This window comes from Xenopus laevis, chromosome 4S (assembly GCF_017654675.1).
Source record: "Xenopus laevis strain J_2021 chromosome 4S, Xenopus_laevis_v10.1, whole genome shotgun sequence".
Classification (NCBI taxonomy): Eukaryota; Metazoa; Chordata; class Amphibia; order Anura; family Pipidae; genus Xenopus; species Xenopus laevis.
The window spans coordinates 130,437,768-130,461,617 of record NC_054378.1 but is presented as its reverse complement, the minus strand read 5'-3'; the positions used below and the strand labels follow the sequence as shown (position 1 = coordinate 130,461,617).

Sequence of the window (23,850 nt, the reverse complement as noted above, 5' to 3'; positions counted from 1 at the left end):
TTGCAATATCCATTCATTCCTCATTCTCACTGGGTTTATAGTTCTGTGTAACTGTCATTGTGTCTGTCCCTTTCTCTTCTCTGCACTGCTGCTTCTGACTCCTGATACAACTTCCCAATATCCATTCATTCCTCATTCTCACTGGGTTTATAGTTCTGTGTAACTGTCATTGTGTCTGTCCCTTTCTCTGCACTGCTGCTTCTGACTCCTGATACAACTTCCCAATATCCATTCATTCCTCATTCTCACTGGGTTTATAGTTCTGTGTAACTGTCATTGTGTCTGTCCCTTTCTCTGCACTGCTGCTTCTGACTCCTGATACAACTTCCCAATATCCATTCATTCCTCATTCTCACTGGGTTTATAGTTCTGTGTAACTGTCATTGTGTCTGTCCCTTTCTCTTCTCTGCACTGCTGCCTCTGACTCCTGATACAACTTCCCAATATCCATTCATTCCTCATTCTCACTGGGTTTATAGTTCTGTGTAACTGTCATTGTGTCTGTCCCTTTCTCTTCTCTGCACTGCTGCTTCTGACTCCTGATACAACTTCCCAATATCCATTCATTCCTCATTCTCACTGGGTTTATAGTTCTGTGTAACTGTCATTGTGTCTGTCCCTTTCTCTGCACTGCTGCTTCTGACTCCTGATACAACTTCCCAATATCCATTCATTCCTCATTCTCACTGGGTTAAGAACTCAGTACAAATGGAATTCTATTAGACTGGAATGATAAATATACACAGAGTAAATCTCTAGCCTGTGCCCTAGTTTCCAGCTTGGCGCCACTTACTGTGTCTCTCCCGGGGGTGCAGGGAAGAGCTAATGGACCATATTGAGGACACACATATATATACACATATAGCTGGGGGAACTGCAATGACCAGGCTGGGACTAAGGAGTAGTTGTGACAGATAATGGGGTCGGCCGCTGATACATAATTCATGGGCCGGGCGGGTGCAGAGCTCAGTGAATGTCACAATTGGGAGGATCAGAGAGAAGCAATTAACTCCGACCCTTCCCTTTCTCCAGGAATGAGCTCAATTCCCCCCACTGTGACAAACGGCAGTTGCTCAGTAAAATGTCAGGGTTTCTGCTCCGACGTTACATTCAAGGTGACAGGGAAGAGAGAGATCCAGTAACACACGGACAATTCCAGCTCCGGCACCTCCTGTTCCCACGTGAAATTAAAAAAAAAAAAAAAAAAAAAAAAGATTTTTGGGGCCATTTTAATAACGATAATTACTAATGTTCCCCCAAGGCCAGACAACACCGTATTCCATCTATGGACTCATGGGACACGGCACAACCTCAATGGGAAGCGGCTGACAGCTCCAGCTCTTACACCATTTTGGGGTGAAAAATATCTTAAGTCAATGGGCAGTTAAAGGGGTGAATCACCTTTAACTTAACTCTTAGTATGTCATAGAATGGCCAATTCCAAAAATCTTTTTAATTGGTCTTCATGGTTTATTTGTCATATTTTTTTTAATATTTGCCTTTTTATTCTGATTCTTTCCTGCTTTTAAATGGGGGTCACTGACCCCCATTAAAAATGCGTCACAAGACAACAAATGTATTTTTAGTGCTGCTTTTTATATTCCCCCTTTAATAATGAGAGAGGCCCTGGGTTCACCCCACAGAAGTGGATGTAGATGATGGTGCCGGTGCATGCCCAGATGGGGTAGCTGATTGGTCGGCAGATTTTTACCCTAATCCCAGTCTATGATAGACTCGTCTGCTAATGCAACTTGTTGGCCGGGTACAAGAGGATGGGCACATTGCTGGTCACATTGTTGGGCACATTGGCACCTTCCATCTGTATTTACAGATGTCCAATAAGAACTGATACACTGGGAGTGTATGGGGCAGGTCACACGGGTGTCCAACACCATCAGATGCAGTTGCAGATTTTGTCCGACCCCATCAACCAGCATCTCCAGGTCTCTTTTCCTCTGGGTCGTCTCCACTCCACTGGGCAGCATTCGTAACTTTGTGGAAAGATGGGATTTGTTTTCCGCAATCACGCGGTTCTACTTGATCAGTTTGTTTTCCCTGCACAGTTCTGAAGTCAAACAAAGCCGAACGGATCTGCCTGCCGAGCTTTGTACAAATAAACAGAGGTCGGACGTCATTCCCGCTGCCGTCTGCTCCCCAACAGGAACACAGTGCGGCCCTAAAATACTGACTGAAGCTTCATTTAGGGAGTTGGTGGATATTTTAAGGGGTGCTTCACCCTTAAGTTAACACTTACCATATTATAGAATGGCTAATTCTAAGCACCTTTACAATTGGTCTTCATTATTTATTTTTTATAGTTTTTAAATTATTTGCCTTTTACTTCTCACGCTTTCCAGCATCCAAATGGGGGTCACTGACCCCATCTAAAAAACAAATGCTCTGTAAGGCTACAAATGTATTGTTATTGCTGCTTGTTATTCCTCATCTTTCTATTCAGGCCTCTCCTATTCATATTCCTGTCTTTTATTCAAATCAGTGCATGGTTGCTATGGGAATTTGGACCCTAGCAACCAGATGGCTGAAATTACAAACTGGAGAGCTTCTGAATAAAAAGCTAAATAACTCAAAAAACACAAATAATAAAAAATGAAAACCAATTACAAATTATCTCAGATTCTCTCTCTCTACATCATCCTAACAGTTAATTTAAAGAGGAACAACCCCTTTAAATCTCCCTGATTTTTAGGGATGCACTGAAACCAGGATTCGGTTCGGGATTCAGACAAGATTGAGCCATTTTGGGCAGGATTTGGATTCAGCAGAAACCAAATCCTAATTTAAATATGTAAATTAGGTGCAGGAAGGGAAATCATGTGACTTTTTGTCACAAAACAAGTTTTTTCCACTTTCCTTTCCTGACACTGATTTGCAGATGCAAATTAGGATTTGGTTTGGTATTCGGCCAAATCTTTCATGAAGGATTCGGGGATTCGCCCAAATAATGGATTCAGTGCATCCCTACTGATTTTAATTCCTAATTTGGGAGCAGCAAATCCATGGAGAATATTTAACACAGAGAACCTGTGTCGGGATGAAGAGAGGCAGATCCTTCCCCCAAGCTCTAGGCCCAACTGCCACCTGGGTAATTTAATAATCTGGACTTCTCTACCCATGTCGGGCCAAAGGTCATTCATCTGCAAAAAACTGCAAATTACTAAGTGTTAAAGGGATACTGTCATGGGAAATATGTTTTTTTCCCAAAACACATCAGTTAATAGAGCTGCTCCAGCAGAATTCTGCACTGAAATCCATTTCTCAAAAGATTTTTTTTTTATTATATTTTGAAATCTGACATGGGGCTAGACATATTGATAGTTTCCCAGCTGCCCCCCAGTCATGTGACTTGTGCTCTGATAAACTTCAGTCACTCTTTACTGCAAGTTGGAGTGATATCACCCCCAGCAGCCAAACAAGAGAACAATGGGAAGGTAACCAGATAACAGCTCCCTAACACAAGATAACAGCTGCCTGGTAGATCTAAGAACAACACTCAATAGTAAAATCCAGGTCCCACTGAGACACATTCAGTTATATTGAGTAGGAGAAACAACAGGCTGCCAGAAAGCAGTTCCATCCTAAAGTGCTGGCTCTTTCTGAAATCACATGACCAGGCAAAATGAGCTGAGATGCACCTACACACCAATATTACAACTAAATACACTTGCTGGTTCAGGAATGACATTTTATATTGTACAGCGAATTATTTGCAGTGTAAACAGTTTCATTTAGAAATAAAAACGACATCATAAAAATCACAACACAATCCGTTTAAATTACTTCCCAACCCAATGACCCAAAGAACTAATCATTAATCCAAACTCCTCCTTTGTTCAACTCCATTATTATAACTCAGCAGCTCAGAGAGTTTGCTCTGTACCACTCCTTGCTGCAGAGCATTAGATTGCAAGCTCCGTAACCAAGTCTCTATCTTGCGGCACGCTTTGTACAGTAATTACAGACAAATTGCCAGTGTCACTGAAACCCTGACTTCAACACATTGTACCAGTTCTGTAAATCTATTGTCTGTGACTCCCAGCAGAATAACTCCCCGCAGACAGCTCCGACTGTCACTCGGCCAGAGAATGTCACAGGACAAGGAGATTCCTTTAATAAACGACACACTGGCCATTTATCTGCAGCGCGGGCCACGAACACGGCACCCATTGTCCTCTGTCTCATTATCCCAACGACTTCACCGGGACTTGGAACTGAGACAGCGACGCTTTGTACCCACTGACATCTCATTATACTGACACATCCCCTCAACTGTCGCCTGCACCCCAACACTCACTGTGTATCTTACTCCTCTCCCACCTGCACTGTACCCCGAACACTAATAATATCATTAACAATGTGGCAGCTTAGTACAAGGGAATAGCTAGACTGGTATATTATCTCTCTGTACAGACTATGAGCAAACGTAGGGACTGTTCCTGCTGAATTGTGCTTAGTACAGGGAATACCTATGCTGCCATAGTTTTATGGGATCTCTCTGTACAGACTATGAGCAAACTTAGGGACTGTTCCTGCTGAATTGTGCTTAGTACAGGGAATACCTATGCTGCCATAGTTTTATGGGATCTCTCTGTACAGACTATGAGCAAACGTAGGGACTGTTCCTGCTGAATTGTGCTTAGTACAGGGAATACCTATGCTGCCATAGTTTTATGGGATCTCTCTGTACAGACTATGAGCAAACTTAGGGGACTGTTCCTGCTGAATTGTGCTTAGTACAGGGAATACCTATGTACCATAGTTTTATGGGATCTCTCTGTACAGACTATGAGCAAATTTAGGGACTGTTCCTGCTGAATTGTGCTTAGTACAGGGAATACCTATGCTGCCATAGTTTTATGGGATCTCTCTGTACAGACTATGAGCAAACTTAGGGGACTGTTCCTGCTGAATTGTGCTTAGTACAGGGAATACCTATGCTGCCATAGTTTTATGGGATCTCTCTGTACAGACTATGAGCAAACTTAGGGGACTGTTCCTGCTGAATTGTGCTTAGTACAGGGAATACCTATGCTGCCATAGTTTTATGGGATCTCTCTGTACAGACTATGAGCAAACTTAGGGTCTGTTCCTGCTGAATTGTGCTTAGTACAGGGAATACCTATGCTGTTATAGTTTTATGGGATCTCTCTGTACAGACTATGAGCAAACTTAGGGACTGTTCCTGCTGAATTGTGCTTAGTACAGGGAATACCTATACTGCAGACTATGAGTAGCTGCTCAGCACATTTATTTCCATATTTGGGCATAAGCTATCGGCACATCTACACAGATGACAGACCAGGCTTCTCATACACAAGGGGAGGGGTCTCTGTGGCTGTTGGTGGGAGGTGACACTGAGCAAGTGGCTACAGAAAGGCTGTGGGAGGCTTTAGCCAATCACAGTGAGAACAATGGAGACTACAGAAAGTGAATCTGCAAGTCTAAGCAAATCTCTCACTGCTCACTGAATACAAAGGGGAAGTAAACTTTAACCTGTTTTTTTTTTATTCTTCTATAACAGTAAAGTCCCTGCTCCATATAAAGTTTAATATCAATGAACAAACGTATCTAATATTATTTTTGTACTGAACTTGATGATATTTGAGAAAATTGGAGGGGTCGCTGTGAAGCTGAGGAATCTACAGCTAAAAATACTCCAATAAAGCCACAAACCCTTCAGCCTCTCCCCTAATGAGCTCCCGGCACTGACAAGGCACAGCCCCCCCCCCCCCCGACTGACACCCCAATTCTTCCCAATCAGTAACATTAATGGGGGGTACAGTTTTAAAACCCCCTGATGTCTGAGAAACAGCGAGACAATCGCCCAATGTCAGTTAACGGATTTAAAAAAAACTATTTTTTCTTTAAATTCCTCTGCAAGGAATAAACGAGTGGTTACCATGGATACGGGCAATGGAGGATGCGACTCACAGACAATTGTAGTTCACGAAGTGAAATAAGTGGAATATCTGGTCATAATTATGATTCTGTGAAGGGAAATCTAATAATACACCCGAATCCTGATCATATCGACCCCAGTGACTGGCAAGTTACTCGGCCGCCCGACATGCCAAGTTCTCTCTTGTCACTCACTTCATAAGGACAGCGGTGATTTTTTCCTTTAAAGGGCAACCGCAACAAAATATAAGGCCTAAGATAAATGTCAAGTCTAGTCAGTAAGATCACTGCAGAAAACAGATTCAGAGCATCTCATTAACCCCAGCCATCCCAGTAAGATCACTGCAGAAAACAGATTCAGAGCATTGCATTAACCCCAGCCATCCCAGTAAGATCACTGCAGAAAACAGATTCAGAGCATTGCATTAATCCCAGCCATCCCAGTAAGATCACTGCAGAAAACACATTCAGAGCATTGCATTAACCCCAGCCATCCCAGTAAGATCACTGCAGAAAACACATTCAGAGCATTGCATTAACCCCAGCCATCCCAGTAAGATCACTGCAGAAAACACATTCAGAGCATTGCATTAACCCCAGCCATCCCAGTAAGATCACTGCAGAAAACAGATTCAGAGCATTGCATTAACCCCAGCCATCCCAGTAAGATCACTGCAGAAAACACATTCAAAGCATTGCATTAACCCCAGCCATCCCAGTAAGATCACTGCAGAAAACAGATTCAGAGCATTGCATTAACCCCAGCCATCCCAGTAAGATCACTGCAGAAAACAGATTCAGAGCATTGCATTAACCCCAGCCATCCCAGTAAGATCACTGCAGAAAACAGATTCAGAGCATCTCATTAACCCCCGACATCCCAGTAATATCACATGCGTCTGTACTGGCAGATATATTGGATGGGTTCAAGGAAGACTCGGCCTCTATGTTCCGCTCGGCTGCATCACAGGATTCAGGGGGGCTGCTATGCAAGGGGAGTTGGATATTACTGGGGACCCCAGAGAGTCACAGAAACCCCCAAAACACTAAACAGCAGTGAGGAAAGGCCTCAAAGTGATAAAGACTCCCCTAAAGAAATGTCAGCCCTGGTTCCCTCTGCTTTTGTGGTTGGGGGGGGGACATGGTTGGGGCGGGGGCATAGTGGGGGGGGCTGTGAGTGGGAACAAAAGCATCTGTGAGTCTCGCTCAGCTCAGGCTCGGGGGCTGCAGTTAATAAGAGACTTGGGGGGGATAACAAATCCCATATGATTGGCTCAGTGTCCCATCTTGAACCAATTAGCCTCAATAACTGGCACGAGTCGACCAATCAGAATTCAGCCTGAGCACAAACAAGAAACAGAACAAAGAAAAACACTGTGGGAAGCGACCAATCAGCAAATGAGGATGAGAAGAAAGAAGAATCAGTAACAGACACAGAGTAATGTAACTCATATAGTGCCCCCGGCATCTGGGCACAGCACTAAATCCCCCCAAACATCTTTATTAAAGGGCCAGCGACACCCCACCTAAAGCTCCTCTGCCTCCTGCACATAATTACATATAAATCCCCCACTAACTCACCAATGGGAGGGTAAAGCAGTGACCTCCATGTTACATAATGGAACAGACTCACAGACACTCGGCCAACTCCTCCAGCTCTAACCTGCGATAATATGATAGACTTGATAGATTGACAATGATAGATTGTAAGCTCACTGGGGGCAGGGACTGATGGGAATGTGATAGGGACCTTAGATTGTAAGCTCACTGGGGGCAGGGACTGATGGGAATGTGATAGGGACCTTAGATTGTAAACTCACTGGGGCAGGCTCTGATGGGAATGTGATAGCGACCTTAGATTGTAAGATCACTGGGGCAGGGACTGATGGGAGTGTGATAGGGACCTTAGATTGTAAGCTCACTGGAGCAGGGACAGATGGGAATGTGATAGGGACCTTAGATTGTAAGCTCACTGGGGCAGGGACAGATGGGAATGTGATAGGGACCTTAGATTGTAAGCTCATTGGGGCAGGGACTGATTGGAATGTGATAGGGACCTTAGATTGTAAGCTTACTGGGGCAGAGTGATGGGAATGTGATAGGGACCTTAGATTGTAAGATCACTGGGGCAGGGACTGATGGGAGTGTGATAGGGACCTTAGATTGTAAGCTCACTGGGGCAGGGACAGATGGGAATGTGATAGGGACCTTAGATTGTAAGCTCACTGGGACAGGCACTGATGGGAATGTGATAGGGACCTTAGATTGTAAGCTCACTGGGGCAGGGACTGATTGGAATGTGATAGGGACCTTAGATTGTAAGCTTACTGGGGCAGAGTGATGGGAATGATGTATAATCTCTGTACAACGCTGGGGAATAGATAAATAACAGACCAGTTTGAGCAGGATTTGCACATGACACATATGTGGCCCCGCAGGCAGCACAGGAATAACAGGGGCCCCAGGACATTGCTGGAAGAGGCAACACAACAGGAAGTGCATTTCCTCAGGCCGAGCTCAGATTTAACTCTGCAGAAGGGAAGAAGCGCATGTCATGTGACCCGGCAGCCTGACTCTGGATATTTATAGTCACTGATTACTGGGCCTGTGCTTGGGAGTCGGGATAAGCCCCTTACATGTCACAGATACGGCAGAGACGGGCACCAATGGCACATACCCACCCACTCTACCTGGCACTGTACTTAAAGGAGAACTAAAACCTAACTAAAGAAGTAGGTAGAAATGTTGTACATGATGTTTTGTGCTTCTGTACCAGCCCAAGGCAACCACAGCCCTTTAGCAGTAAAGATCTGTGTCTCCAAAGATGCCCCAGTAGCTCCCCATCTTCTTTTCTGCTGATTCACTGCACATGCTCTGTGCTGCTGTCACTTACTGAGCTTAGGGAGCCACTCACAATATACAGTACACATAGAATAGAAATGTCACAATATAAGGCTGATTAGTAATTAATACACATAATTACTACATGGCAGCACAGAAACCAGTGCAATTAGCATCAGAATTTAATGCAAGACATTTACACGCTGAGCTTGGCAGGGTTCATTAAGGAAGTGAATGTTTTGTCAGGCCGGGGATGCAGTTTCCATTGCACTCAGCACTTCCTGTTTCAAAGACACGAAAGAAAATGAAATATTTTATAAATCGCAACCAACGTTCTGAATGGGAAACCCCTGGTTGCCACTTGGCCAGTGATTTAGTGGCCTGACTGGTAAAAATGCTACTTGACCACAATGTTATTAACAGGGAGAAAGTCTAAATATATAGCAGGGCCGGTATTATTTTCCAAAAAAGGTGTCACCCCCTACCCGGGAATGAGGCTCAGGCAGGAGCCAGTGAAACAGAGGAAAGGCTGGAGTGGGTCAGCGACCCAGAATCATAATCTGTTTATACAGAACCCGCTATTTATCCCATTGAGCCGCACAAGGGGGGATTTAGGCTGGTGTTAGAGGAGCTTACACTCTAATTGCAGGAAGAGTTCAGGCTGCAGGATCTTTATGTACTAATGTGTCTGTAGGCTGCAGGGAGTGAGCAGAGAGGCAGGGGGAGCGGGGAGTTGCCAGACTGAGGGTTAGACAGAGAAGCCTGTGATGGGGGAGGGGAGTATCTCAAACAGCTGCTCAAGTAGCCGACCCCTCCCTCACATAAACAAGCCCCCCATTCCTAGGCCTTAAGGGGGGCCTGAGTCTCACTCACTGAGAGAGTGAATGTGTGGGCTGCACCAATGAGAAACCTTTATTCACTGGCCAATAGGATATTACTAGAGTTTCATATTCACCTGCCTCCCACACAAAGGCCCCTGAATTAAAGAAAAGTATACCACCAAAATGAATACTTAACAGCAGTCAGCTATCATATTAAGTGGCATATTAAAGAATCTTATAAAACTGGAATATATATTTAAGTAAATATTGTCCTTTTACATCTCTTGCCTTGAGCCACCATTTTGTGTTGGTCTGTGTGCTGCCTCAGAGATCACCTGACCAGAAATACTGCAGCTCTAACTGTAACAGGAAGAGATCACCTGACCAGAAATACCGCAGCTCTAACTGTAACAGGAAGAGATCACCTGACCAGAAATACCGCAGCTCTAACTGTAACAGGAAGAGATCACCTGACCAGAAATACCGCAGCTCTAACTGTAACAGGAAGAGATCACCTGATCAGAAATACTGCAGCTCTAACTGTAACAGGAAGAGATCACCTGACCAGAAATACCGCAGCTCTAACTGTAACAGGAAGAGATCACCTGACCAGAAATACCGCAGCTCTAACTGTAACAGGAAGAGATCACCTGATCAGAAATACTACAGCTCTAACTGTAACAGGAAGAGATCACCTGATCAGAAATACTGCAGCTCTAACTGTAACTGGAAGAGATCACCTGACCAGAAATACCGCAGCTCTAACTGTAACAGGAAGAGATCACCTGACCAGAAATACCGCAGCTCTAACTGTAACAGGAAGAGATCACCTGACCAGAAATACTGCAGCTCTAACTGTAACAGGAAGAGATCACCTGACCAGAAATACTGCAGCTCTAATTGTAACAGGAAGAGATCACCTGACCAGAAATACTGCAGCTTTAACTGTAACAGGAAGAGATCACCTGACCAGAAATACTGTAGCTCTAACTGTAACAGGAAGAGATCACCTGACCAGAAATACTGCAACTCTAACTGTAACAGGAAGAGATCACCTGACCAGAAATACTGCAGCTCTAACTGTAACAGGAAGAGATCACGTGACCAGAAATACTGCAGCTTTAACTGTAACAGGAAGAGATCACCTGACCAGAAATACTGCAGCTTTAACTGTAACAGGAAGAGATCACCTGACCAGAAATACTGTAGCTCTAACTGTAACAGGAAGAGATCACCTGACCAGAAATACTGCAGCTCTAACTGTAACAGGAAGAGATCACGTGACCAGAAATACTGCAGCTCTAACTGTAACAGGAAGAGATCACGTGACCAGAAATACTGCAGCTCTAACTGTAACAGGAAGAGATCACGTAACCAGAAATACTGCAGCTCTAACTGTAACAGGAAGAGATCACGTAACCAGAAATACTGCAGCTCTAACTGTAACAGGAAGAGATCAACTGACCAGAAATACTGCAGCTCTAACTGTAACAGGAAGAGATCACGTAACCAGAAATACTGCAGCTCTAACTGTCACAGGAAGAGATCACCTGACCAGAAATACTGTAGCTCTAACTGTAACAGGAAGAGATCACGTAACCAGAAATACTGCAGCTCTAACTGTAACAGGAAGAGATCACCTGACCAGAAATACTGCAGCTCTAACTGTAACAGGAAGAGATCACCTGACCAGAAATACTGCAGCTCTAACTGTAACAGGAAGAAGTGTTGAAGCAAAAGACAGAATTCTGCCTGTTAATTGGCTCATGTGACCTAACAAGTATAGTTTGTTTGGTATGTTTGTGTGCACAGTGAATTGTACGATCCCAGGGGGCGGCCCTTATTTTTTAATTTATTATTTATGATTACCCAATGGCACATACTATTTGAAAAGTATATTATTATGAAAATGGTTTATTTACATGAAGCAGGGTTTTACATATGAGCTGTTTTATGCAATATCTTTTTATAGAGACCTACATTGTTTGGGGGGTATAGTTTTCCTTTAAATGTAGGAGGTTCCTATAGGAAGAGAAGCTGCCATACTGTTTCCCACAATTCCCTAATTGTAGCAGACATGGAGCAGCAGGGACTGGTCACTAAATAAAAACACTGACACCTCCCCGGACCCCCTATGAAACGACCCCCCAGTTGCTCCCTTTCAGCAAATGAAATAGACACAATCGGCAACAGGCGGGTAATTAAAGTGACTAAAGGAAACCCCGGGGGTCACATGACTCTTTTCATTGGGATACAATGACCCCCCCTGCTAGAATGTCTGGGTCACTGATAATTGGGCGACTGCTCGGGAGACTTTGGGGCAATAAAAGAACTGGGGAATTTCTTAAAGGGGCAGATGTGAGATTTATATGATTTTGTTTCATCTGGATACCCCCCCCCCCCGAGTCCTGCAGATATAGGGGCTCAGCTGGGAATAGGGGTTTATTCACCGTCTGAATATGGAACATAAATGATATAATGGGGGATTAAACTAATGAAACATCACTCGTTCTGCACAATCAATGCCCTACAGACACCTCTCAGCACAAATGTCTGCACCCACTTCTTCCTCGACCCCAGATCTGCAACTGCCTCCGACTACTCTCAGCAGCAACTGCCAAAACAGCTCCTTCCTCGACCCCAGATCTGCCCCGACCTCCGACTACTCTCGTCTCACAGCAGCAACTGCCAACACAGGTGTAGCGGAGGTCACTTCTCTTCCACATCTGTTAATCAGCCGCATCTTCTACATTATTTCAGGAGTGAGAACCAGGAGTGCAGAGAATATAAACGGACACTGGTATCAACAACAATTACCTTTAAAACCAGCAAGAATGAGCAATGAAAGCGTATGGGAAATTTGCTTAGCATGCCATTTTCTATTATTAGGCAAAGTTCCCCTTTAAAAGAAGAAGAGACTAAATAACCTGAGACAAAGGGGTGAGATTGAGCTCTTTGAAGTGTTTCCCAGACATTCTTGTGGATAATTAAAAAAAAAAATAGCAGCCCCTCCCACTGCGTGGCTTCTCCTTTAACACAAGACGCTGCTCCCATCCGTAGGGCCACACAAGGGGCCAAAGCATTTCTCAAACAATTGGCTTTAAGTGAATCATTGGCAGTGAATCACCCCGCGTGGGGCAAGTGAGGGAGTGTCTCTGCCCCAAGTCAAATCTGCGGTGGATCCCAGACCTGCCCCTGCTTCTTACAGGGAGTGCAGAAGTCGCTGACTACAGTGTCGTGTCATCAATTATTTCTGTTTGGACCAAAGGGAAGTCTATGGCTTATTCCTTATGTTTGTGAGAGCCCAGGCAGCACACGAGCTGGATCATTACACTAACCTTGTTATTGCCCCAAGCGGGAGCTGCCATATTACTTGCCTCAGATAGACATAACAACCGCACCCCTAGTGGCCCTGATACTGTTGCTATGGGGTCAGCGTGGATACAATGTATCTGTGCAACGTTCACTGCAAGTCGCAGTGTTGCCGGGGATATTGCACCAGCGCATTTATAGGGCAAGAATTGCCAAGACTAGGGGGTCAGACGGACGCTAACATCACCCACAGAAACATATGGAAGTGTTATAATGTGTCCTGCCCCATAGACTCCCATGTGTTACATCTCCAGTAGGTTTTGTCTAATGGAACAGACTCCCCTGGGGACCTTAATATTCTAAATGACAAACCCCCTCCCCAACCAAATCTTCTGTCACTTTCCCAATGAGACTAAAGTAACGTCACCTCTGTGGCCCCCCAGTTCCCACACTTTGTTCTCAGGGGACATTCCTTAATTCCCTCTGCTTCTTTGTGCTGGGGGGGGGGGTATTCCTGTATATTCATGAGATTCTAAATAAAGTGCCCCCCCTCCAGGATACATTTGCCCCCCTGCTGGATTTTAGGCACTTGTGATGCCCCATTAACCTTAAACTGGGAGTCAATGTGCCGGAACAGCTGGGGGTCATTATCCAAACACAAGATTTGCACCAATCAGATCTCTATACCCAGCGCTACTGACTCTTTCTCTGCACTGCTGCCTCTGACTCCTGATACAACTTCCCAATATCCATTCATTCCTCATTCTCACTGGGTTTATAGTTCTGTGTAACTGTCATTGTGTCTGTCCCTTTCTCTGCACTGCTGCTTCTGACTCCTGATACAACTTCCCAATATCCATTCATTCCTCATTCTCACTGGGTTTATAGTTCTGTGTAACTGTCATTGTGTCTGTCCCTTTCTCTTCTCTGCACTGCTGCTTCTGACTCCTGATACAACTTCCCAATATCCATTCATTCCTCATTCTCACTGGGTTTATAGTTCTGTGTAACTGTCATTGTGTCTGTCCCTTTCTCTGCACTGCTGCCTCTGACTCCTGATACAACTTCCCAATATCCATTCATTCCTCATTCTCACTGGGTTTATAGTTCTGTGTAACTGTCATTGTGTCTGTCTCTTTCTCTTCTCTGCACTGCTGCCTCTGACTCCTGATACAACTTCCCAATATCCATTCATTCCTCATTCTCACTGGGTTTATAGTTCTGTGTAACTGTCATTGTGTCTGTCCCTTTCTCTTCTCTGCACTGCTGCCTCTGACTCCTGATACAACTTCCCAATATCCATTCATTCCTCATTCTCACTGGGTTTATAGTTCTGTGTAACTGTCATTGTGTCTGTCCCTTTCTCTGCACTGCTGCTTCTGACTCCTGATACAACTTCCCAATATCCATTCATTCCTCATTCTCACTGGGTTTATAGTTCTGTGTAACTGTCATTGTGTCTGTCCCTTTCTCTTCTCTGCACTGCTGCTTCTGACTCCTGATACAACTTCCCAATATCCATTCATTCCTCATTCTCACTGGGTTTATAGTTCTGTGTAACTGTCATTGTGTCTGTCCCTTTCTCTGCACTGCTGCCTCTGACTCCTGATACAACTTCCCAATATCCATTCATTCCTCATTCTCACTGGGTTTATAGTTCTGTGTAACTGTCATTGTGTCTGTCTCTTTCTCTTCTCTGCACTGCTGCCTCTGACTCCTGATACAACTTCCCAATATCCATTCATTCCTCATTCTCACTGGGTTTATAGTTCTGTGTAACTGTCATTGTGTCTGTCCCTTTCTCTGCACTGCTGCCTCTGACTCCTGATACAACTTCCCAATATCCATTCATTCCTCATTCTCACTGGGTTTATAGTTCTGTGTAACTGTCATTGTGTCTGTCCCTTTCTCTGCACTGCTGCCTCTGACTCCTGATACAACTTCCCAATATCCATTCATTCCTCATTCTCACTGGGTTTATAGTTCTGTGTAACTGTCATTGTGTCTGTCCCTTTCTCTGCACTGCTGCCTCTGACTCCTGATACAACTTCCCAATATCCATTCATTCCTCATTCTCACTGGGTTTATAGTTCTGTGTAACTGTCATTGTGTCTGTCCCTTTCTCTGCACTGCTGCCTCTGACTCCTGATACAACTTCCCAATATCCATTCATTCCTCATTCTCACTGGGTTTATAGTTCTGTGTAACTGTCATTGTGTCTGTCCCTTTCTCTGCACTGCTGCCTCTGACTCCTGATACAACTTCCCAATATCCATTCATTCCTCATTCTCACTGGGTTTATAGTTCTGTGTAACTGTCATTGTGTCTGTCCCTTTCTCTGCACTGCTGCCTCTGACTCCTGATACAACTTCCCAATATCCATTCATTCCTCATTCTCACTGGGTTTATAGTTCTGTGTAACTGTCATTGTGTCTGTCTCTTCTCTGCACTGCTGCCTCTGACTCCTGATACAACTTCCCAATATCCATTCATTCCTCATTCTCACTGGGTTTATAGTTCTGTGTAACTGTCATTGTGTCTGTCCCTTTCTCTGCACTGCTGCTTCTGGTTCTTGACATGATGTAGTAGAAGTCACATTTACTCCAAGTCTGGGAATCAGCTGTTTCTGGAACATTCATTCAAAATCAGGTGGGTAACAAAACCCCAGCAAGATAAATCCATCTCCAGTTTGGGGTCACAAAGCAGATGAAACAATAACAATAAAATAAATCAGTTTGGACTTTGCTGATTTATCTCTTCAAAGTCCCAAGTCGGGGCAGGGATAGTAATAAGTGTTCTTGTCTTGTTGAATCAGTATGGCAGCTCCCACCTATACACATAAACACAGAGCAGGGAGGCTCAGAGGTTGCTGGATGTTCTCAGTGAATTAAATCTAAAAAACAAGGCGAGTATTTGAGTTTTATGGGGCACTAATGGGCCACGTGCAGAGCAATTGGGAATCTTTATCGTTCCAACCTTAAGGCCGTATCATTAGTTTTATTACTCACAGTCACGCAACGTTTTCAGCCCAAATGTCTTGCCCCGCCCACTAACAAGAACCACGGGAGCTGATATTTTACCAGGGTTATAATTATTCAGTTCTACTTAAAGGGGAAACATAGACATAAATATAAACAGCAAAACATTCAGACACGGGGTACAGGGTGGTATCAATAAAACAGCGCCCCCCACAGTCAGTCTCACGTAGAATTGCCCTTGTGTTAGAGCTCAGCGTGAGACGGGGGCACCTTCGCAAGGAATCATCCCAGTCCCCACCCCAGTGCAAAGTCTTTAATTAATTAGTCATTAATTAGTCATTAATGAGCTGCATCGACCCTAACGATGAACCTGCACCTGCACACACTGCCCCATTACAGCTCAGAACAAATATTCCCTTTTCCATAAACGGATTTCACTTCACAAGAGACTCACGCTGGGCACACGGTGGCCCCTCCAGATCCCATGTACGGGGGCCCCGGCAATATCTATTGGGGCACCAGATCTTATTGCTGATGTGTTCAACCCCCGACAGGCCTTCAATGGCTCCTAATATTAAACTCACTGACGTATCCTGGACCTAAAAGCTTGCAATCAGATCCTGCTCACATATCAGATGAATCTACTGAGCTTTTATTATTGCCCAGTGATGGGTCGGTAGCACTGCAAGTGCCAAACGTGTAACGTTACAGCACAAACTGCCACCCCAGGGGGCCCGATCCTGGGCACAGGGGGCCCCATTCTGCTGCTTGGCGCCACACAGACCAGAATCCCCTGCAGATTATTCTCACCAGCCCCTGGGCCCACGTGATATTTTGATTTAATGAAACCCTGGCCCAGAAGGTGAGCTACAAGGTGACAGTTAGAGCAGAGGGCATTTATCTTATGCCTTTAACAATCCTGTCAATCTAAACCTTATGTCAGGCTTTATTTCCCCTTTAATCTGTGTGTATATTGTGCCTCCCCCCAGTACACAGATCAGTGAGTTGCTCCAGCGCTGGATATGGGCCGGGAAACAGTCAGAGAATGAATCACACGCTTCCCCGGGGGTCTCTGTCCCTTGGACTCCCCCCATGAGTCATAATCTGCAGTTTTCCTATTGTGGGGGTGAAGGATCAATGCGCTGCCAGTACTGAACCCCCAAATGCCGTGTAATCCAATCAGCTGCTCATAAAAGGCATTTGCTGAATTCCGCACATTTTGTTACTTTAGTTTCTTTTTGGATCGGCCCAGGGACACACACGAGGCTTCACATTCACTGGCCTTGGGGGGGGGTCTGGGATTATCAGGAAATAAAGGGCCACAATCTTCAACACATTTACAATTTTTCCATATTTTATCTCATTTCCATGACTTGTAATTAGCACTAATTAATCACTAGGAGTTGCCACTATACATGTTAATCAGTGAGTAGTTTCCCTGCCCTGCTGAGCTCTCCTATCTCATACCTGGCTCTTTATTAGCTGCCAAATTCAGCCCATTATTGGCCCAACCAAAAACCCAACCCGGACCCAATGTGCCCCTCTCCTTAAAGGGGAAGTTCACCTTCCAAACACTTTTTTCAGTTCAGTTGTTATCAGATTGTTCCCCAGAAATAAAGACTTTTTCAATTTTTTTTCTATTTTCTGTGTGTGACCATTTTTCTAATATTGAAGTGTAAAGGGTCATTTTTCCAAAGCAGCTCTAGGAGGGGGTCGCCGACCCTGTAAAATGTAAACTGTTCTAAATTGATACATTTAGTTGATACATTTCTTATCTCCGTCCCTGCTGAGCAGAATCTCTGGGTTTCATTACAGGCAGTTGTTAGACTTGATACAATAGTTACTGATACTCCAGAGATGAGAAATGAACTAAATGGATCAACTAAATGTTGCAAAATTGTAACAGTTCAGAACCTGCACCTGAATTAGAGCCCTGCGCGGGTCCATTTTTTTGGAATCCGTATTCTTACCCGCTTGGAACCGCTACCCGACCCGCAAGTACCTTATCCACAACCCAGACCCGCTGACCATCAAGAATCAGGAAGTGCTGTCATTGTAAACCGGAAGTGACATCATCGGAAGTAGGCAGGGTCAGAAAAGGAGCACAAATTGCTATTGAGAAAACCCGCGGCCCCACTCGAGACCCGCGTCTATACCCGCACCAGGAACTTCTAGTCGCAACCCACAGGGTACCCGACCCTCTGCAGGACTCTAACCTGAATTACTGAGCTGCCAGACTGAAACACCAGAGACAGGGACATTCAACTTTACACTTAGATCTTGAAAAAAACAGTAACAAATAAAAAATGGAAAGTAACTGAAAAAAGTCTTTATTTCTGGGGAACAATCTGAAAAGAATTGAACTGAAAAAAGTGTTTAGAAGGTGAACTTCCCCTTTAAGCCTCTGGTGTTCAGCTGTTGCTCTGAGACAAGTGATTTTCCCTATCTGCACCCAAAGAACAGCTGGAACCCCCCACCCACGGGAAACACAAATATTTACAAGTAACATGGGGGGGGGGGGCAAGTGCAGAACCTAAAGCTGAGCCTGAAGACGTCTGAGAGCCAATAAGAATCATTACTTTGCTCATCTCTGCTCCCTGGTTGGTGGAGGCTGCAGGGAGTTGTAGACAAGTGTAAATAATGGGAGGCAAATAGCCCCCTGGGGTCAATTCTGCACCATGTGACTCCTGTCAGGGCAAATAACTTCACATTCCTTAAATGGCACAAGATTAGAGCAAAACAGCCCGGGGGCAAACAGACTGGGAGTGAATGAGGGGGGGGCAGCGAATATCCAGTGACATTTCACACACAGGCAAGAGAGGGGCCACATTCTGACATATTCACTGATATTCTGCTCCCTCACACTGGGACAATATGGCAGCTCCCACCCAAATATGCCCAGTCCCACTGCACCCCCTAATCTCTGGCACCCCTCATCTCTCCGGCGCCCCTATCTCTCCGGCGCCCCTATCTCTCCGGCGCCCCTCATCTCTGGTGCCCCTCATCTCTGGCGCCCCTATCTCTCTGGCACCCCTATCTCTCTGGCGCCCCTCATCTCTGGCACCTCTATCTCTGGCGACTAACGGCTGAGAAAGTCTGGGGAAGTTCAGGGAAGTGACAGAATAAACACTGAGTTTGTAGGTAAATCCCAGTCTGTGATTGGTTGTGGAGACACAAGAGTTTTAAAAGTTAAAAAAAAAGTAGAAATTATTCGATAACCATTAAAACCCCAATTACAGCAGCGTCACCTCAGTCTTGTCTCCCGTGTGATGCGTTTCATGGCTCCCGTCACTTCATCAGAAGTTTGTGATCATGTGACGCTGCTGTAATTGGAGTTTTAATGGTTATCAAATAAATTTCTACTTTATTTCACTGTTATACTGGTTTCCCCTGAGCTCCGTTTCTTTGCATTTCATGGGGTGAGAGGGAGGCACAGGTTTCCCGTTGGCACAAAGTGGGCATCAGAGAGACAAAGGGATCAGATTGGGGGGAACATGGGGAGTCACTGGCAGGAGAGTTGTGAGTTGATGAAAGTCATTAAAGTGTCAGAGAAGAAGAAGAACATTTGGGAGCAAATAATTGGAGAATAAGGATCCCCCACAGGCTGAGGGATCTCTGGTCTTTATTGATTCATTTATTGATTGATTTAGTGTCAGTGGGTCGGTGACTCCCAGTCATTAGAAGTCTCAGTGTCTGAGAGAGAGAGAAGGGGGGAGGGACAAGTCACTGTCATTAACCCCAGGGGGAACCATTGACGTCATAACTGCCCCCCCAGACACAATTGCCCCGGGGGTTCATGTCCTGTGTGTATATCTGTATATACCTGTATATATGTCTATCTCTATATATATCTATCTCGATGTATATCTCTATCTCTGTATCTCTGTCTCACCAGTGACTGACCCCCCCGGTACCTCTTTGAGCTGCTCCAGTTCGTGTCTTTCCGTCTCACACTCGGCCTCGAGTTCGTCCATTTGCTGCTTCAGTTGCTGCTTCTCCTCCAGCACCGCCAGTCCGTACTCCGCCGCCTGGATCTTCTCCCGTGTTGTCTCCGCCAGTTCCCGCAGCAGCCGCCGAACCTCCCCCCGCAGCCATTCCGCTCCGGACTCCAGTAACAAGCGCTCGTACTCCGCCTCCTCCTCCGCCGCGTCTAGTGCCATGATCCCCGGGCACAGCTCAGGCGCCGCACCGACCCCCTGTCCAGCCCGGACTCCGCATTCCCGACTGCAGGCTGCGCGCAGGGAACGTCTGGCAATAGCGGGGGCGGCTGAGGAGGGAGGGGGCTGACAAGTACTGGGCGCAGCCTTCCTACAGGCGCAACACTTTGCACTCGCTCCCTAAGCAAGAGAGGGCAGTGCGCATGCTCAGTAGCGCCGGGAAACCAGGAGGCGGGGCCACAACGAAGGGCAAAACATCTGGAAAGGGAGGGACGATTCAAAATTTGCGGGAAAGGAGTAACTTCCAAGCATTGGATATAAGATCCATAAGGAGTGGCCCTGAGGTCCCGCTGAACTGCTGCAAAGTCACAACTCTCAATTTATTCTCGTCCCTCTAATGACAGAGGCGCCCCCTGCCCGACATCTGCACTTGGAACAGTCCTCGGGGCAATGTGGGCGGAGTTTACTGGGCTGGAAGTGACTTGTGGGCAGCGGAGCTCGCACTCTAACGCTGAAAAACCCAATGCCTTGTACAGACTGAGAGGGGCCCAGTCATATGAGCAGTTTATTGGGGGAATCTGGAGCTCAGTGATAAATAATCCCCCAATATCTGTAACTATAGGAATGACTGTCCCACCTCTTGTCTCCTCCCCCATCTACTTGTGTCATATATACCCCTCCCCATCTCTAGCCACACCCCTCCCTCTTGTCCTAAGAGCTCGCACTTCATTCACTGACTCACTGTATAAAAGTCTCCTCTGCTGGGAGTTAATATTCTGCACTGGGACTTTCTATTGCTAAATTAACTGACAACTGCCTCCACTTTATAATCTCACTGGTCTGTGTAGGGTTAATATGCGGCCAAATTACTGATTCCTTTAAAGGAAAACTTCATTAATAATCTGATCTCCCCTGAAATTCACTTCCTGTTGTTTCCTGTGTCCTTGTTTTTTATCACTAAAGTGACAGTAACACATTGCTGGTTATTCCCAGACATTCCACTGCCATTTATTATTTATTGTGCTATTCTAGTAATCAAATAAGCACTCACCCCAAATCTCCCCCTAACTGACCTTCAGACTGGGCCCCCTTAGCTCATAACAAGGTTACAGATATATAGAAACATTGGGGTGTCACCCTGCTATAGTTCCAGGGGTACCCAGGGTACAAATAAGCACTCACCCCAAATCTCCCCCTAACTGACCTTCAGACTGGGCCCCCTTAGCTCATAACAAGGTTACAGATATATAGAAACATTGGGGTAACAGTCACCCTGCTATAATTCCAGGGGTACCCAGGGTACAAATAAGCACTCACCCCAAATCTCCCCCTAACTGACCTTCAGACTGGGCCCCCTTAGCTCATAACAAGGTTACAGATATATAGAAACATTGGGGTGTCACCCTGCTATAGTTCCAGGGGTACCCAGGGTACAAATAAGCACTCACCCCAAATCTCCCCCTAACTGACCTTCAGACTGGACCCCCTTAGCTCATAACAAGGTTACAGATGTGTAGAAACATTGGGGTGACAGTCACCCTGCTATAGTTCCAGGGGTACCCAGGGTACAAATAAGCACTCACCCCAAATCTCCCCCTAACTGACCTTCAGACTGGGCCCCCTTAGCTCATAACAAGGTTACAGATATATAGAAACATTGGGGTGTCACCCTGCTATAGTTCCAGGGGTACACATGGTACAAATAAGCACTCACCCCAAATCTCCCCCTAACTGACCTTCAGACTGGGACCCCTTAGCTCATAACAAGGTTACAGATATATAGAAACATTGGGGTGTCACCCTGCTATAGTTCCAGGGGTACCCAGGGTACAAATAAGCACTCACCCCAAATCTCCCCCTAACTGACCTTCAGACTGGGCCCCCTTAGCTCATAACAAGGTTACAGATATATAGAAACATTGGGGTGTCACCCTGCTATAGTTCCAGGGGTACCCAGGGTACAAATAAGCACTCACCCCAAATCTCCCCCTAACTGACCTTCAGACTGGGCCCCCTTAGCCCATAACAAGGTTACAGATATATAGAAACATTGGGGTGTCACCCTGCTATAGTTCCAGGGGTACCCAGGGTACAAATAAACACTCACCCCAAATCTCCCCCTAACTGACCTTCAGACTGGGCCCCCTTAGCTCATAACAAGGTTACAGATATATAGAAACATTGGGGTGTCACCCTGCTATAGTTCCAGGGGTACCCAGGGTACAAATAAGCACTCACCCCAAATCTCCCCTAACTGACCTTCAGACTGGGCCCCCTTAGCTCATAACAAGGTTACAGATATATAGAAACATTGGGGTAACAGTCACCCTGCTATAGTGCCAGGGGTACCCAGGGTACAAATAAACACTCACCCCAAATCTCCCCCTAACTGACCTTCAGACTGGGCCCCCTTAGCTCATAACAAGGTTACAGATATATAGAAACATTGGGGTGTCACCCTGCTATAGTTCCAGGGGTACCCAGGGTACAAATAAACACTCACCCCAAATCTCCCCCTAAATGACCTTCAGACTGGGTCCCCTTAGCTCATAACAAGGTTACAGATATATAGAAACATTGGGGTGTCACCCTGCTATAGTTCCAGGGGTACCCAGGGTACAAATAAACACTCACCCCAAATCTCCCCCTAAATGACCTTCAGACTGGGTCCCCTTAGCTCATAACAAGGTTACAGATATATAGAAACATTGGGGTGTCACCCTGCTATAGTTCCAGGGGTACAAGGGGTTCTGCTCTTTAGAGTAAGTGGAATAGTCTGTAACCAGCCAATTGCAGGAGATCCAGAGAAATAAATATGGGGGGACACTGAGAATAAATAGTGCAGTCAGAGGTTACTGGGGGTGCAACATGGAGATCATATTGGGGTTTCCATATGTCACAAATCAGATTAAATTCACTATCAATATAAAGTATAATGAGCCCCAGTTATGTCTCATGCCCAGACCTGTGTGAGGAATGTCTGGAATATGTGAGGAATTTCTCCTGGTACTTGTGTTTGTGCTTCTGTGTGAGGTGCCATAGCACTAACATATTGTGCAGTGATTATACATCACTCCCATCAGTCCCTGCCCCAGTGAGCTTATAGTCTAAGGCCCTATCACATTCCTATCAGTCCCTGCCCCCAGTGAGCTTACAATCGAAGGTCCCTATCACATTCCCATCAGTCCCTGCCCCAGTGAGCTTACAATCTAAGGTCCCTATCACATTCCCATCAGTCCCTGCCCCAGTGAGCTTACAGTCTAAGGCCCTATCACATTCCCATCAGTCCCTGCCCCAGTGAGCTTACAATCTAAGGTCCCTATTACATTCCCATCAGTCCCTGCACCAGTGATCTTACAATCGAAGGTCCCTATCACATTCCCATCAGTCCCTGCACCAGTGAGCTTACAATCGAAGGTCCCTTTCACATTCCCATCAGTCCCTGCCCCCAGTGAGCTTACAATCGAAGGTCCCTATCACATTCCCATCAGTTCCTGTCCCAGTGAGCTTACAATCTAAGGTCCCTATCACTCTCCCATCAGTCCCTGCCCCAGTGAGCTTACAATCTAAGGTCCCTATTACATTCCCAACAGTCCCTGCACCAGTGAGCTTACAATCTAAGGTCCCTACCACTCTCCCATCAGTCCCTGCCCCAGTGAGCTTACAATCTAAGGTCCCTATTACATTCCCATCAGTCCCTGCACCAGTGAGTTTACAATCTAAGGTCCCTACCACTCTCCCATCAGTCCCTGCCCCAGTGAGCTTACAATCTAAGGTCCCTATTACATTCCCATCAGTCCCTGCACCAGTGAGTTTACAATCTAA

The 23,850-nt window shown here is 45.7% G+C and overlaps 1 protein-coding gene across 3 annotated transcripts in view; it reads right to left on the bottom strand.

The window, feature by feature from the left end:
* Positions 1-20,677, bottom strand: part of bicd2.S (bicaudal D homolog 2 S homeolog) — a 42,490-nt gene extending 21,813 nt beyond the window's left edge. Inside the window, exon 1 of one of the 3 annotated variants that reach the window (XM_018240928.2) lies at positions 19,783-20,677. In XM_018240928.2, the coding sequence (XP_018096417.1) occupies positions 19,783-20,028 (246 nt within the window). In that variant the 5' untranslated portion in view covers positions 20,029-20,677. The remainder of the gene's footprint in view (positions 1-19,782) is intronic. The other 2 variants (XM_018240927.2, XM_041561869.1) reach the window with 2 other exon arrangements.
* Positions 20,678-23,850: the final 3,173 nt, after the last annotated feature.